At 29.7% G+C, this 14,290-nt stretch overlaps 1 protein-coding gene across 1 annotated transcript in view; it reads right to left on the bottom strand.

Moving 5' to 3' along the window:
- Nucleotides 1–14,037, bottom strand: part of LOC111617064 (endothelin-converting enzyme 1-like) — a 51,059-nt gene extending 37,022 nt beyond the window's left edge. The window contains exons 1-3 of the mRNA XM_023358402.1: nucleotides 13,880–14,037; nucleotides 4,312–4,424; nucleotides 590–646 (exon numbers count right to left, since the gene is read on the bottom strand). Coding sequence (XP_023214170.1) covers nucleotides 590–646; nucleotides 4,312–4,424; nucleotides 13,880–13,920 — 211 coding nt within the window. The 5' untranslated portion in view covers nucleotides 13,921–14,037. The remainder of the gene's footprint in view (nucleotides 1–589; nucleotides 647–4,311; nucleotides 4,425–13,879) is intronic.
- Between the last annotated feature and the right edge of the window lie 253 nt (nucleotides 14,038–14,290).

The raw sequence follows: 14,290 nt of genomic DNA on the forward strand, positions 1-14,290 counted from the left end.
GTGCCGAATCCTCGTTAATAGATTCAGAACGATTTTTAAGTGTTTTTTTTTATATAATAAATAATATTTGCGTATGGAACTAAAGAGCCGCAGCTTCACATCCAAAGAGCCGCAGCTTCACATCCAAAGAGCCGCAGGTTGCCGACCTCTGCACTAAACTAATAATTAAAAAATAGTAACTTCTTACTTCTTTCTTAAATAGATTTAACTAGTAATTGTGTTAACTGTAACTGTATAAAGTATTTTGAATTGAAAATTTGTTTCAATGTGTAAAATCTTAGTATGAATTGCTTACAAAACATATTTATTTGTTTTCGGTGACCGGTAATTTGGAGTCATGTTTGTCTTGTCTTAGCATAAACGAGAAACAGAAACTGTTAACATCATTTATTACATAATGTTACTAATTCGTTATATAGCTTATTAGAAGAATCTTATCTTCTTGTCTGGTCAATGTGGTATAGAATTTTTGATTTTGAAAATATATATAATACTAATTTAGTAATTAAATAGAAATACATGATCGAAATTCACAATAGCAGAACAAATGATCGCATATTAATAGTATATAAAGAAAAATAAATCTCACCTGAAAATTTGCATACGTTACTTAAGCAAACATCTTTCTTTGATTTTTGAAATATATCTATAAAAAATTAATAATTTTAATAAATAAATAAATATATATAAATTTCTTTTATCTGATACAATTTAATTACACATGAAATAAAAGTGTTTATTTATGATATGAAAATTATGATAGGTGCTACTAAATAATAATTTGTACATGGTTAATTCATTTGTAAAAAAATAATAGCGGTATTATTTAGAGGATTATCATAGAGAAAGATATTCGTAGCGACAGTTTTCCTGTAAAAACAAACGCAGAAATAGTGAAGTAATACAACAGAAGTTCCATATTTGCAAATAGTTATGTTCTGCAAGACTGCAATCGTTAGGATTAAAACATTGATAAAAATGATTAAACGTAAATTTTTAATTATTAAAAATTTACGTTTAATTATTAATTGATAAATTAATAATTAAAAGTAAAAATGCATTTTTATACAAAAATTGTATATTTATTTTATAGTAAAAGGAAATAATAATTATTACATTTTTTGGTAGGAAGCACAAAATTGCTACATACAACTTATCACACAAGAACATTTTTTGACGAATAACATAGACTTTATTCATGAATAACATACGAAATAAAGTCTATATGATTTAAAGAACAAAATCATATTATTACAACTCTGTTATAAAGATTATCAATCAAAAAAACATTTACGTTATTCCGAAAAAAACAAAAGAGGGAACAAGAAGCAATCGAGTACTAATAATGATTACAGTTTGCATCTACTTCATTATTCTCAAAAACGTACAATTTTCGACTCTTTTCCTTTTATTTACTGTATGTATTTAAATTCTTGCGCTCTCTTTTAAACATACACTCTCTCTTAAATTTAAAACATTCGTTTACAAATTTTAAATTATTCAGGCAGCCCATTTTTTCAAACTGTATGAATTTAAACTTAGTTTATTTAACTAATAGCTGGTTAGTTTAAATTTAAATAAATAAGATAAAACATTACTTCTGATTTTCTTATTTTTACAGATAAAACCACTCAAAAGATCATTCTTTCGTGACTTCTTCAATCAAGATCCTAAGGCGTTTCTTATTTTTTCGGTAGTTTGCTCTCTGACAATTTCAATTATTATTCCTTGAGAGAAATATGCTACTTATTTTTTAATTTTTTCCCTTAATGTATGGTTCATTCATTTATAACAAAGGACCGAACAACTATAGCTACTGATTCTGTTCCCTGCAAATTTAGTTTTTCAATTTATTTATGAATGTCATTGATCTCTTTATCAATATCATCTAAAGAAAAACTTTACTTCTAAAGTTTGTTTTAGATGATAGACTATTGTTAATTTCATGGGAAAAAAACAATTATATATGTTTGTAAAACCCAACACTCAAATTAACAATAAATATTGTTTATATTACGATAAAATGCAACGTTTATTATTTACGTCAGTGCTCTTACTAATGTAACTCAAGAAAATATGAAATAAATCTGTATTCACTAGAACTGAATAATAGTTTAAAACACGATTTAGCGTAGAACGCGCATAAGAGAAAAAGCATTTAAAGTGGTTTAACGTTTATTTTTTTATACAGATCTTCTGCTACAATTTGTTTCTTTCTTTATGGAGGTACATAATAAATTGTCTAATACACTATATCTATACAAACAAATATACGTCGTATAATAAATAAAATATCAGTAGAATAATTATGGATGAGATGCTCGACATTCTGCAAATAATGCTTTTAAATTTTAACATTTATATAAAAATGATAAATCTATATACTAAAGCATTGTTTTCCCATGTATTAAGTTTACACTAATATTAGCTCGTCGATAAATATATTACATGTAATTGTAAATAATATTAATGGTTCCACTTTGTTCGTTGTCTCTTCTAATACATTTCGTTTTATACTAACATCAGGAAACAGTCGATTCCGCTTAATTAATTAATTACGACATATCGGGACCTGAGTAATTTGTCCCGATTGAGTGGTTGTCCCAATAAAGCGAATTTTAAGGAAAATCTAAACTGAAAAATGAATTATGAAGATAAAACTCATTTATTAAAAAATAATTAATATTCAGTGTTTTGTACCGTACTTACATTACGGTGCGTATGTGTAAATAAATTCAAGTTTAAAAAGAACTTATTAAAATGTAATTATTAAACAAAAATAAGAACTATTATTTTTGCAAAAATTTATCAAGCGTGCCTACAATGCTATTTCTTTAGAATTTGAAAATGAACAAAATCGGCGCTCACTTCCATCGAAAAACTAAGATCTTCATTTGAATCTTTCATAAAATACCATCTTAGTTCAATAATAAATAATTGATCTTTAATTGTTTTAATTAATAAGATATTCCTAATCAATAAGACTTGATCAGGAGTATCATTTCTTCACTATACTTTATGTTTTAAGTGTTATTCCCAAACAACTTGTTCAATTATTGCATCTATACAATGCTTATTTTCACTGCAACATAGGAGGTTTTTATCACCGTATAAATATTCTTTGTGAAACGCCTAGAAACATCTTAAACCTACTTTCCTCGTTTATATACGAGCGTAAGCTGTCCCAATAAAGCAGCGGGATGTCCTAAATAAACGAAGTAAATTTGCCTTATATTATATTTTTTGTTTCCGTCTTTTAATGTATGTCCCTAATAAGCGGCGGTCCCAATTACCTGGAATGTATCAATACTTTATTCTTTAAATTAGTGTGAGAGTAGCCGGGGTACAACTCGGTTCAGGATTGTTCGTACCACTTAATCGGCACAGATTATCCGAAATCTGTCTCCTAAGTTTCAGATTCCTAGATCTGATCTTAAAACTTTCATAGGAAGGCGGTAGGATTAAAGACTATGAAGTCTCTATCCAAATTGTCAGGTTCCCGACACCAGTTTGTCAATTTATCGATCCGCGGACAAACACGCGTGTGATTGGGTTATAGATCTGATTCAGAGACTCTAAAGGAGACATTCTTTAACAAATAAACAAGTATAAATTTAATTAAACGCAAATCAATAAAATAATACAAATATATGGTAGTAAGAGACAATGACTACAAATTACAACCTATAAGTCGAGAGATATATGGACTAATATTTAACCGATACACGATCGGGAGAGAGAGCTCACAAAATCGTTAGTAAACATACAACCTGTTTTAGTTGTCGTTCGTCTTCTTCTCTGTAGGCAAGGGACACTTTGGAGATAAAGTTCATTTACTTCTTTCCATGGGAGATCGATATGTGCACAAAATCAAAGTATATCTTCTCAGCGCTAACTCTGGAATTATTCTATGTGACTCGTCTAAGGGCGTTGGCCATCAAGAGAAATCTGTGTGGAGTCCTGACTCTTCCAGGTCTGTCGATAAACTCCCCAAATTCTCATAAATTTCCCCAATACCTCGTCATTTACGACCAATCATCTGCCAGAAACTCTTCCATGTGAACGGATGAACGGGGAATCAAAGAGGGGGTAAACAGTTCTCATCTGAGCGAGATTTTTAGCGAATAAGGGAAAAACAGAGGATGTACTAACTTCCCTCGAAGGAAGTAACATCTGTTATCTATTTTTCCCACTCTAAAACGTTATTTTTCTCACCCAAACGAAAGAATATTTTATAACAAAATACTAACATTATTATTATAATTACTATTTTAGACCCGGGGGCCTTTCAGATCTCACATTAGTACTTACTTTGAAAATGTAATAAAACAGCAATCATGACAAGAAAGGCAATAAAAATGACAAGGCACACCAAAATAAGGTAACGCTCTAACAATGTTCTATTGTTCCAAATGGTACATTTTCTGTAAAACAAAATTGATTTAATTATACTAAACATTATCACTAAATATATAGAAATATATTTCAGTAAAAAATTACAGACTTTATATTATTAAAAATGAACTAATAGTTTTTAGCACTTTTTTAGCAGTTATTACATTTTTAGCAAAGATTACTAAAAAAATTTTATACTAGGTTCAGCAAATACGTTAGCAAAAATAAAGTAATCTAATAATATAAGCCATTGATCGCTTGTCAATATATCTGTAACGGTATGGCTAAAAAGCCCACTGGAGGGCGCCCTAAATTAACAATAAATTATTATTACAGTAGTGCCTCATATAACGTACTTAATCCGTTCCAGGTGCACGTCCGTTAAGTGAAAAGTCCGTTATACGAAACGCATTTTCCCATAGAAATGCATGTTAAAACATATAATTCGTTCCGCAGCATAAAATAACTGTACCATAAAAAAATGAAAATGGAGCAGTCACCAATTATGCCGGGTAGTCAGATGTTGTGAGGAGGTAGAGGAACACTTTTTTCACACATTCATACAGATACAGAGTTTTTACACATTGCAGCAGATATCTTTTTACTGTTTTTTAATCGGAGTCAGATTTAGAAGAGACTACCAGAGCTTGCAGGGTCAATTCCTCTTGTTCCATCCTTTGTTTTTGGTAGCTGGCTTTTTGAAAAACATGTCCAAGGTGGTCTGTTTCTCTCTCTCTTCTTCAACATCTGTCGGAAATGACGGGCAGGAGTGTCATTGTAGAGATCATTGATCTTGCTGGCCTCAGATCTGTTTGGATAATAAGCGTTGGTAAACTGTTGAACCTCTCCCATTTTGACAAAGAAGTTTTTGTCAACTTTCACTCCTCCTGAGGATTTCTTGCTTTGTTTCAATTGAAATCACCTTTCTGTTCTTTTTAGAAGCCATGATTTGCACAACACTTGAATAAATGTACATACCCTGCACTGAGGTACCGTACTGTACAGTACGTAATAAACAACGGAGCAAGCCGAATCCCAATGGCAGCTCTGTACTTCAGATATACTAAAAATTTATTCTAATAATACTAATATATTATAAAAATAGCAGATTGTCATTGGCAACGGAAAAAGAGTGGAAACATCATTTGCACTTGTTCGCAGAAAGTCCGTTGTTCGCAGCGTCCGTTATTCGAGGAGTACGTTATACGAGGCACCACTGTATTTGAAATAGGAATTTATTATTGATATGAATTTATTATTTATACTACGGAATGACATCGCTATTGCTAGAATGCCTTTCTTGTGGGGGAGAGGTTAATCCTTAACCCTCTCAACAGTATTTGTTGATCTCTCTAAAGGTTTGGACAGTGTCGACCTATCAATTCTTGAAAATTAATTTAAAAATAGAAGACTGAGAGGAACACAGTTGTCCTGGCTATTATCCTATTTATCAAATCGTAAATATTATGTAAAGATACTGTACATGAATACTGTAATTCTATTTCAAATTCTTTTATATCTAACAAATGCGTCTCTGAAAAGTCCTTTTTAAGTCCCTTATGGTTTAATATTTATGTGAACGACCTTCTTGAATTTTTACCAGAAGCCAACGTTATAATGTATGCGGGTGATATCGCAATATCGTACTCCGACCTGAATACAAGAGTTATTCAAGACAACTTAAATAATATATTATAGAAATTAACTGAGTATTCGAATATTAATAAATAACCTGTGTATTAACACAGATAAGACTAAATTTCCGTATTTTGCCAACAAGAATAAGGATATAAACGATGATCTATTGCAAATTATGACAAATAGTCAGAAAATCAGTCCAGTTAATAATATACAGTACCTAGGTATTAAGATAGACGACAAATTTCGATGAAATCTGCATATGATCTTACTTCGGCGTAGGTTAAATTCTCAGGAATAATAAAATTTAAGTTTTAATTTGATTAAACGTCAATATCACATTTGAAACAAAACTTTGGTAAAAGTTTTCTAATTGGGTTCCGATTCATATTACAATTTAAATAAACTGCAAATACAGCAAAACCGTTTTATCAGATCAATTCATAAGTTGAACTATAACGATTGTTTCTGTCTATTATCCTTAAAATAAAATAGATAAAATATCGACCTTATGTAAGAAATAAATACTGTTGGATGGCGTCCTAAGCGAAAAAAACAAACTATTTTTTCTCCTTTTCAATCAGAAAATATCGTAGACCAACAAAATACAGTTGTGGGTAGCCTGAGGTAGGACGGAGTCGTGCCTCGTTTTGATAGGCAACAGTTGGGTGAGAACTGCCCACTGGTCAGTGGATGGCTTGTTTATGTGCTTTGTCTATCCCGGAAAGTCGGGACTCTTTTGTCAGGTCGAGTGGAGGGGGTGAGAGGGGTCGTCGGTAAAGTGTGAGCGATACTCGAAATAAAGACGACTTTTAACAACAAAACAACATTTATTGAGACGATAACATAACTAACATAAATACATTGAGCTTATCTCGAGCGGACAGTAGATGGAAACGCGCCGAGAGAGAGTTTACATTAATGGGTATCATACCTCTACGAGGAGGGGATCGGACGACGGGACGTTTTCTAACCGGATCGGACAAGTTGTCTTGAGGAACGGACGGCGGCGATGAGGATCGGCACGGGTTTCCCCGATCATGAACGGTGATGACGGACCGACCGCCTTTTCTCGTCGTCTCCCCTCTTTTATCCCTCTCGTCACGTTACTGGGGTTTCACCAATCGGCGATTTTTAGGATAAGTTCCTTATGAATCATTTTTTCGGTTTCTCGAGAGATAGGAAACGGCTCCGTGAGAAGGAAATGTGTATATCCTTTTTCGTAAAATTTCGAAAAATGAAGTTTTTCTTTGTTTAACTTTAATAAAAATATTTAATTTAATTGGAGCTCTTTTATTTAATTTTATTTTATTCGGTCCGACCCTACACAGTTGCTGAATGAAAAATAATTATTTGTTACCAGAAATCAAACTAGCAATGAGCCAAACAGCAACTTTATTTCAATTGGAAATTTTTTCGAATGATCTGGCTAATGACAATTTTTTTGTTTTGTATTAAACACTTTGAAAGAAGCTGACTGGCCAAGATGTATTTTTAAATAAATAAATAAATAATTGAAAGGCTATCACAATATTATGAAGTGTTTTCACAGAACAAGAAACACTATGCCGAGTAGAGACAACGGATTTCACAAATTAAAGGAAGTATTTGAATTTAAAACAAAATACAGTATTGTCGTTTTTCATTTGACACCACTGAAAATTTAATTTTGTTTTTTCAGTTTTTGTTGTGTTTTGACTTGCGTAATATGTTTTAAGAAGTATTACCCCATCGAATTACAAGTAGAAGAGGAAGACAGAATGGGATGAGCAAGAATAGGATTGGAATTATTGGCGTGTTATGTAGAATAATGGCTTAATCATCTTAAGATTCTGAAGAAATTTATATATAGGAGGACTGCCATCATTTGTAACGAAATTGAACTGCTCTTAATAACATACATTCCCAAAATAAAGATTCTTCTGATGATTTGGCCCTATTTGGAGTGAAAATACTGTTTATATATACTGTACATTCAAAAATTGGAAGAATAGAAAACAAGTCGTGAAAACATCACAGATTTTTACTTTTCCGGATGTTATACATTGAATATAATGTGGAAATTACGACGACTGGTCGAAAAATGACTTTCAAGATGTTTTACATTTTTGAACTGAGAGGACCTTCAAACGTCGAAAAATGCAAAATAATTCGGATTTTTTTTCCCTGTGTGTATGGATGTTTGAGTGTGTGACACAATTTCGTTCACTCGGTTTGAAGTTTAATAACTCCTGTGTTTTCTGTCGAAAAATTTCTGAAATTTTTCAGTGAGATTTTTGTGTATTTTCAGTGAATTTTTTGTGTATTGGGGAAATTGATGCTATTAAATTTTTATAGTTACAGCTCGACGGGGTGGACAAATAAAAGGGGATCGTTTGTTATATCTCGAGTAGAGTCGCATTGAATGACAATTTTACTCATTATTATCATTTACAATTTTTTTTATAAAAGCCATCTTTAGTCTCAAAATTAAGCTTTTTGTCACTTTATAATAATTAATTCAATAAAATTTTTAAAATAAAATATAAAAGAAGGCGCCACCAAATTTCGCCAGGAAAGTAAACTCGTAGCTGGATTTTTTAAAACGGTATGGTGATTAATATGCAATATAATTTACCAATTCTCACTTTAACTCTGAAATAAATCATCTACTGTATGTAATAATTTTAAGCGTATAATATTTCTTCTACATAATTTCTATTAACATCATTACAAACAAACGAACTTATACGAAACTCTATAATATTTTGTATTAAATCTATTGAAATACTTTAATTAATTTGTAAAATCCATTGTCTCTATTCTGCATAATGTTGCTTTTTTCGCGAAAGTATCTCATTAACCGCGAAATACTTTCTAGTACTATAGATATGTTTCCCGTTATTTTATTCAATTTATATCTTTATGAAATTTATAGATCAATTCGTTCAATCTTATGAGAATAAATGAAAAGTATTTTTCGATATGTTTTAATGCATAGGCGTACAGTTATTTTCAAAATCTCCTTGCTGAATGCTGCTGCAGAGTGTAATAAGCGTGTGTGAAAGAGTACAAACAAATATTCGGCATCAAGAAAATTATTCCAGGTTTACAAATTTTCAGCGTATTCACCAGTAAAAACTATTTAATTACCGGTATATTTGCCGATACATTTTAAACTGTTTACCAGTAAACCGATATTCCCTATTTATCGGTAGTGCAATTCAGTGGCATGCCGTGACATTTGATGATAGGGAAGCTGTGTTTCTGTAAGAAGCCAAATTCCAGGAGCAATCAGTCAGCGATTGTCTAGGGTCCATTCGTATTCGTTTGTTCGATAAGCCAGTAAAAACCGTAGACTTCTCTAAATGCATTTTTAATTAATAGATTATCTAACGCACTTAATAAATAAGCAAGTTCAATATAATTACCTCTGTTATATTAGATTTAATAGATTCCTTATGCCCTCTAAATTTGATTCGATGACACCTACTAATTTAAATATATTATATCTATTAGCCGTTACTATCTTGTTATAATTTTCAATATTTGTTATATTGTGTACTAATGTTAAATTCTATTCTATTTTGATTTCTAAATTGCTTCAATTTTACGAAAGATTCGATGCGAGATTTACGATTTTCGTGTCTTTTGCCAGCTTTACTAAAATTATTTAAATCTTCAAAGCCATTCTTATTCCACACACTAATTTCGTTTGAAAATAATAGGTAAGGCCAACAAAACAATTTTTGCATTTTTATGCATCCACAAAGCCATTTTACGTCTTCATAAATTTTATCGTAAAAATGTCAAACAAATTCTTTTGCTGACGTATTTATATTTAATTTAAGCATTGGTCTTTCTCTTTTAATAATGTTTTCTTTTTCATTATATGGTCTCGAGCCAAAACTTTTTTAAAATAAATTTTCAATATCACAATTACATTCTAAATTGATAGCCATGATATAAGGGCTAAAATTTAAAATAAAATTATAAAAACTTACTTGTTAAAATAAAATGTGTAATGGATATACAATTATACATACCTGGTACAAAATATTCAATTGTATGAATGTAGTTTTGTGAAGAAACGTACATAAAAATAACATAAAATGTTCTTTGCCTTTTAAATATTAAAACAATCCGCTTAGTTAAAATTGCTCCCTACCAGTGGCTCATGGATAGAATCAGAGGCGGCCTTGGTAGGTGTGCAGTGCGTGCATGCATGCCAAATCCCGAGGGTGCCGATACCCGTTAATGTCAAATGCCTCTTTTTATCACTAGTATATCTCAAAGGAGGAGACAGGGTTGTAAATTTTAAACGTTTCTCACCATAGCTGTAAAAATCTAAATATGTTAAACTTAATAGATTGTCTGTCGTTTATTTTCTAACTAATTCGTTTTAGGACCAGGTGTTGTCTACGGAAATTTCCAAAATTCACAACTTTTCGGTTACTCTCGTTGAACTGGAAAATTTTCTGTCTTTATTACATCTAATATTTCGAAGAAATCAGTCTCCACTGTACTCGGCTAAGATTGATTCGGTTAAGCTTTTGTTTAAGTAAAATTTCGGCTCTTTCATCAGGGTTTCGTTTATGTCCCCAAATCCTTAATCTAGTGTTTCTAAACCTCTAACGAATCGTTGTCCCCTTCAATGTAGTATCGCCCCCTTCANATAATAAACATGCATTTTCTTTAAACCGTTATCACGCAGAGAACACCAAGAAAAAAATAATAAGAATTTAAAAAAAACTAATTACATATATACACCTAGGATTATTTTAACTGAGGAATTTATTTTCATAATTGAAAATTAAGGTAATACAACGCTCGAGCGTTGTTTGTATCACCTGGATTTTCAATTATCAAAAACAAATTACTGATTTAAAAAACTAGTTTCATTGGATTAAAAATAAACATTATGCCGTATATGATATCAAATAGTAATTAGATATGGAATAAGAAATCAAAAAATTATCAAAAATATTTTATCAGATATCATATAAATTAATGTTTCTGAACTTAACTCTCATTTATTTAAATTGTGTTTTTATTGCTTTATTTCACGATAGTTATTTTAAAGAATTTATTATTCACTTCTCTAAAACATTTACTGTATATTTTTTGTAATCAGAAAAATATTCATAATACATTTCTGATTAAAAGAGTTTTGCATTACAGTATTTCAATTTAATTTATTTCTAGTATTGCTTTATCTTCGAAAAATTATATAAATTTCTGTTACTATTTATTCAGTTTTAATTAGGAAATTTATAATTTCTTTTAATGTGTTTAATACATTTCGCATTCTTCTACTAAATTNATCGCCCCTCAACATGGAAAAACGCCCACATGGGGGCGATATCGCCCCCGTTGAGAAACACCGCCCTAATCGCTTAATTATTTAACTACTACTGTACTTAAGTAGAAATAAGTCGAAACCAGTTACTTTGTACTTGAATATTTGTAGTCGCGGGAAAAAAGTATAAAGACGAATTTTTATGACAACGGATACATAAATCGTAAATTTAAGGAAAATAAATTCTAGAGTTTTTTTCTGTACCTCGTGCATCTCTCTCATTCATTAAATTTGGTAGTAAATGATGCTGTCAAAGTATCAGTTAATTTTTTAACATTATACAAGAATTGTACACGTTTTTTTTTCTACATTCCCTTAAAGATGAGATATACGAAATCGTAATATCACTGATTTAACATTGAAATCCGTGAGTAATATAAGATGGGAGAGCTGAATAAAAATATCAAATATTCTAATGGATTTTTTAAACTCCTGTCAACTGTACTATCATAAAAACATAAACCAACCGATAAGAATTTACTAGTAACTTATAAATCTACTTACTCGTGATTCACGTAATCGGGCAAAAGCGGTCAAATATCTAGCGGACAGGCGGCTAACAGCCCAGAATTGGATGCGTTATACATGTAGCATCCACCCAAGGTCCTAGGCTTCCACCGGCTAAACCGGGTGAGGTTGGTGCTCTGTAAAGCGCATGCGCGAATCTGGCTTTTTGGATGCTGGCAATACAGCGCTTCCACTCCGTCACTAATATTCGAATATACAATAGCGATCTTATCTATTTTTACCGTGTAGAATAGAAATTTGTAATAAGATACATAATGCGGTTATAATAAAATATCGTGCGATTATTTTCATATAATTATAATTAATATGTATTTATTTTTTAGCAAATACAAGGGAAGCGGCGCATCCACCACTTCTAATGATGGCACGCCTATGGTGCAATCCTAAGATAATGTTATGTTATGTCTGGCGTCTGGCTGTTACTGCTCTTCTATCGACGTTATCTGTAAACACAATTCTATTTTATTTGTCATTGACTATCATCGTTCTTAAGGTCTAGGTATACCCCCCTTCAGTTCTTTTCTTATCAGAATTGCCTTTTATGAATATTATTTCATAATAATTGTCTTAACTACAAAATTTATATTTTTATTTCATAGATTTATAATTGAAAGTTGTATCGTATTAATTACACACAACAATTTTCAATCAAAGATGTGTCAAATTTATCATAAACTTATTTTATATTATTTTCTTAATTGAAAAAGTTTATAATTATCTTATTAAACAATTTTCATTCAAAAACTTAAATGATTAATTATAAAAAACTTGGTAGTAATATAACTAAAGCTAAAGTACGGGACCGTAACCTCGAACAGAATTGTTAGTAATTATTCAATTAAAAATTTATTGAATCTAGAATCTCTTATTTTATTCGTCTTCCTGCTTGAGAATATTTTTTAACATCTTATTATATTTTAATAATTATTTTAAAAAAACTCTTTATTATATATAAAATAAGTTATTTAAGTAATTTAATTCAGTAAATGCAGTAAATGCAGGTAAATAATCTGTATTTGTAATTATAATAAATCCTAATAAGTATAAAAAAATACATATGTTTGATTATTACATTCATATTTATTTTATATTTTAAGGCATTTTTATATAAATAATTTTAATTCCTAAAAAAACATTAATTATTTTATCTAATTTAATATAACGTTATAATAATCATAAATTAAAAAATACGCAATTTTTAAGTGAAATCTGCACTGTTTATAAAATTGAAAACTAGACTGATAATTATTATTATTTTCTCAACAAACTTTCTTAACTTCTTCGACTTCGCGACATATAAAATAATTGATGAGATTGTGTAATCCTCATAAAATAAATTAAGGTTTTTAAGATGTCAGTTACTAATTACATTTAATTTATACGGGTTTTACTACTTTTAAAACACTTTTAAATTAAAAACATTCTAGAAGAATGATAATGTCATAAATGCTTTAAATGACAAACAATTCAGAAACATAACATCACGAAAGTTTGTAAAATTAATTCCGTATTTTGTAACAAGTTTTTATAACTTGTCTATGAAATTAAATAATGAATTTTTATGTATTTCGAATTATACTTTTCACGATAGTTACGGGTTTGTAAAATTGTGAATTGTTATCCACAGTTACAGTAGTAGCGAATATCATTACAATGCCATTTAATCTAAACACGTTTTAAGCTTATATTTACAATTAATTAATTAATAATATAACAAATAACAAGTTTTTTATTTAAACAACACAAATAAATCAACTATTTTTCTTAAAAAGCAATTGTTGTTATTTTGGAAAAAGTTTATGGTTTTTTTTAACTTTCAATATTAGCTATACAAATAAATAGAAAGAAAGCGTGTTTATTTGTTCCTCACTTATATTTGTTTTATTTATTAATTTACAATCTCCACTATAATAATTTTCCTTTAAAACATAAATTTAATTTATAACCTTTTTAAGAGTATAGTAGAAAAATTTTACTTACTTTTTCTCGAGAGTTTTTTCTTCTGATTTTAAATTCTCCATTATTTTTCCACCAAAGTATTTAAATTTTAACGATATTTTAGTTTTACAAATTATATATAACGCTAGTATTTTCAATACATCTTTATCACAACTAAGAACATCATCATATCAATTACTACGTCCTTGGACTTATAAAAAGCTATTCATAAACATCTTTCCGTGGATATTATTAATATTTATAATGTTAAATACATTTTTTCCACTAGGTTTGTTAATGTATTGTTAATACAGTTCCGAAAAAAATTGGTTTAAAACATTATGAAATTTCTTATCATTATTTTTAATCTTAATTATTGTTATTTGACACGATTTTAATATTATTTTATCTAAAATTTTCACTAAGAATTTCCGATACTCATTTTTAATACAA

This window comes from Centruroides sculpturatus, unplaced genomic scaffold, assembly GCF_000671375.1.
Source record: "Centruroides sculpturatus isolate CEXI.00-Female unplaced genomic scaffold, Cexi_2.0 scaffold96, whole genome shotgun sequence".
NCBI lineage: Eukaryota > Metazoa > Arthropoda > Arachnida > Scorpiones > Buthidae > Centruroides > Centruroides sculpturatus.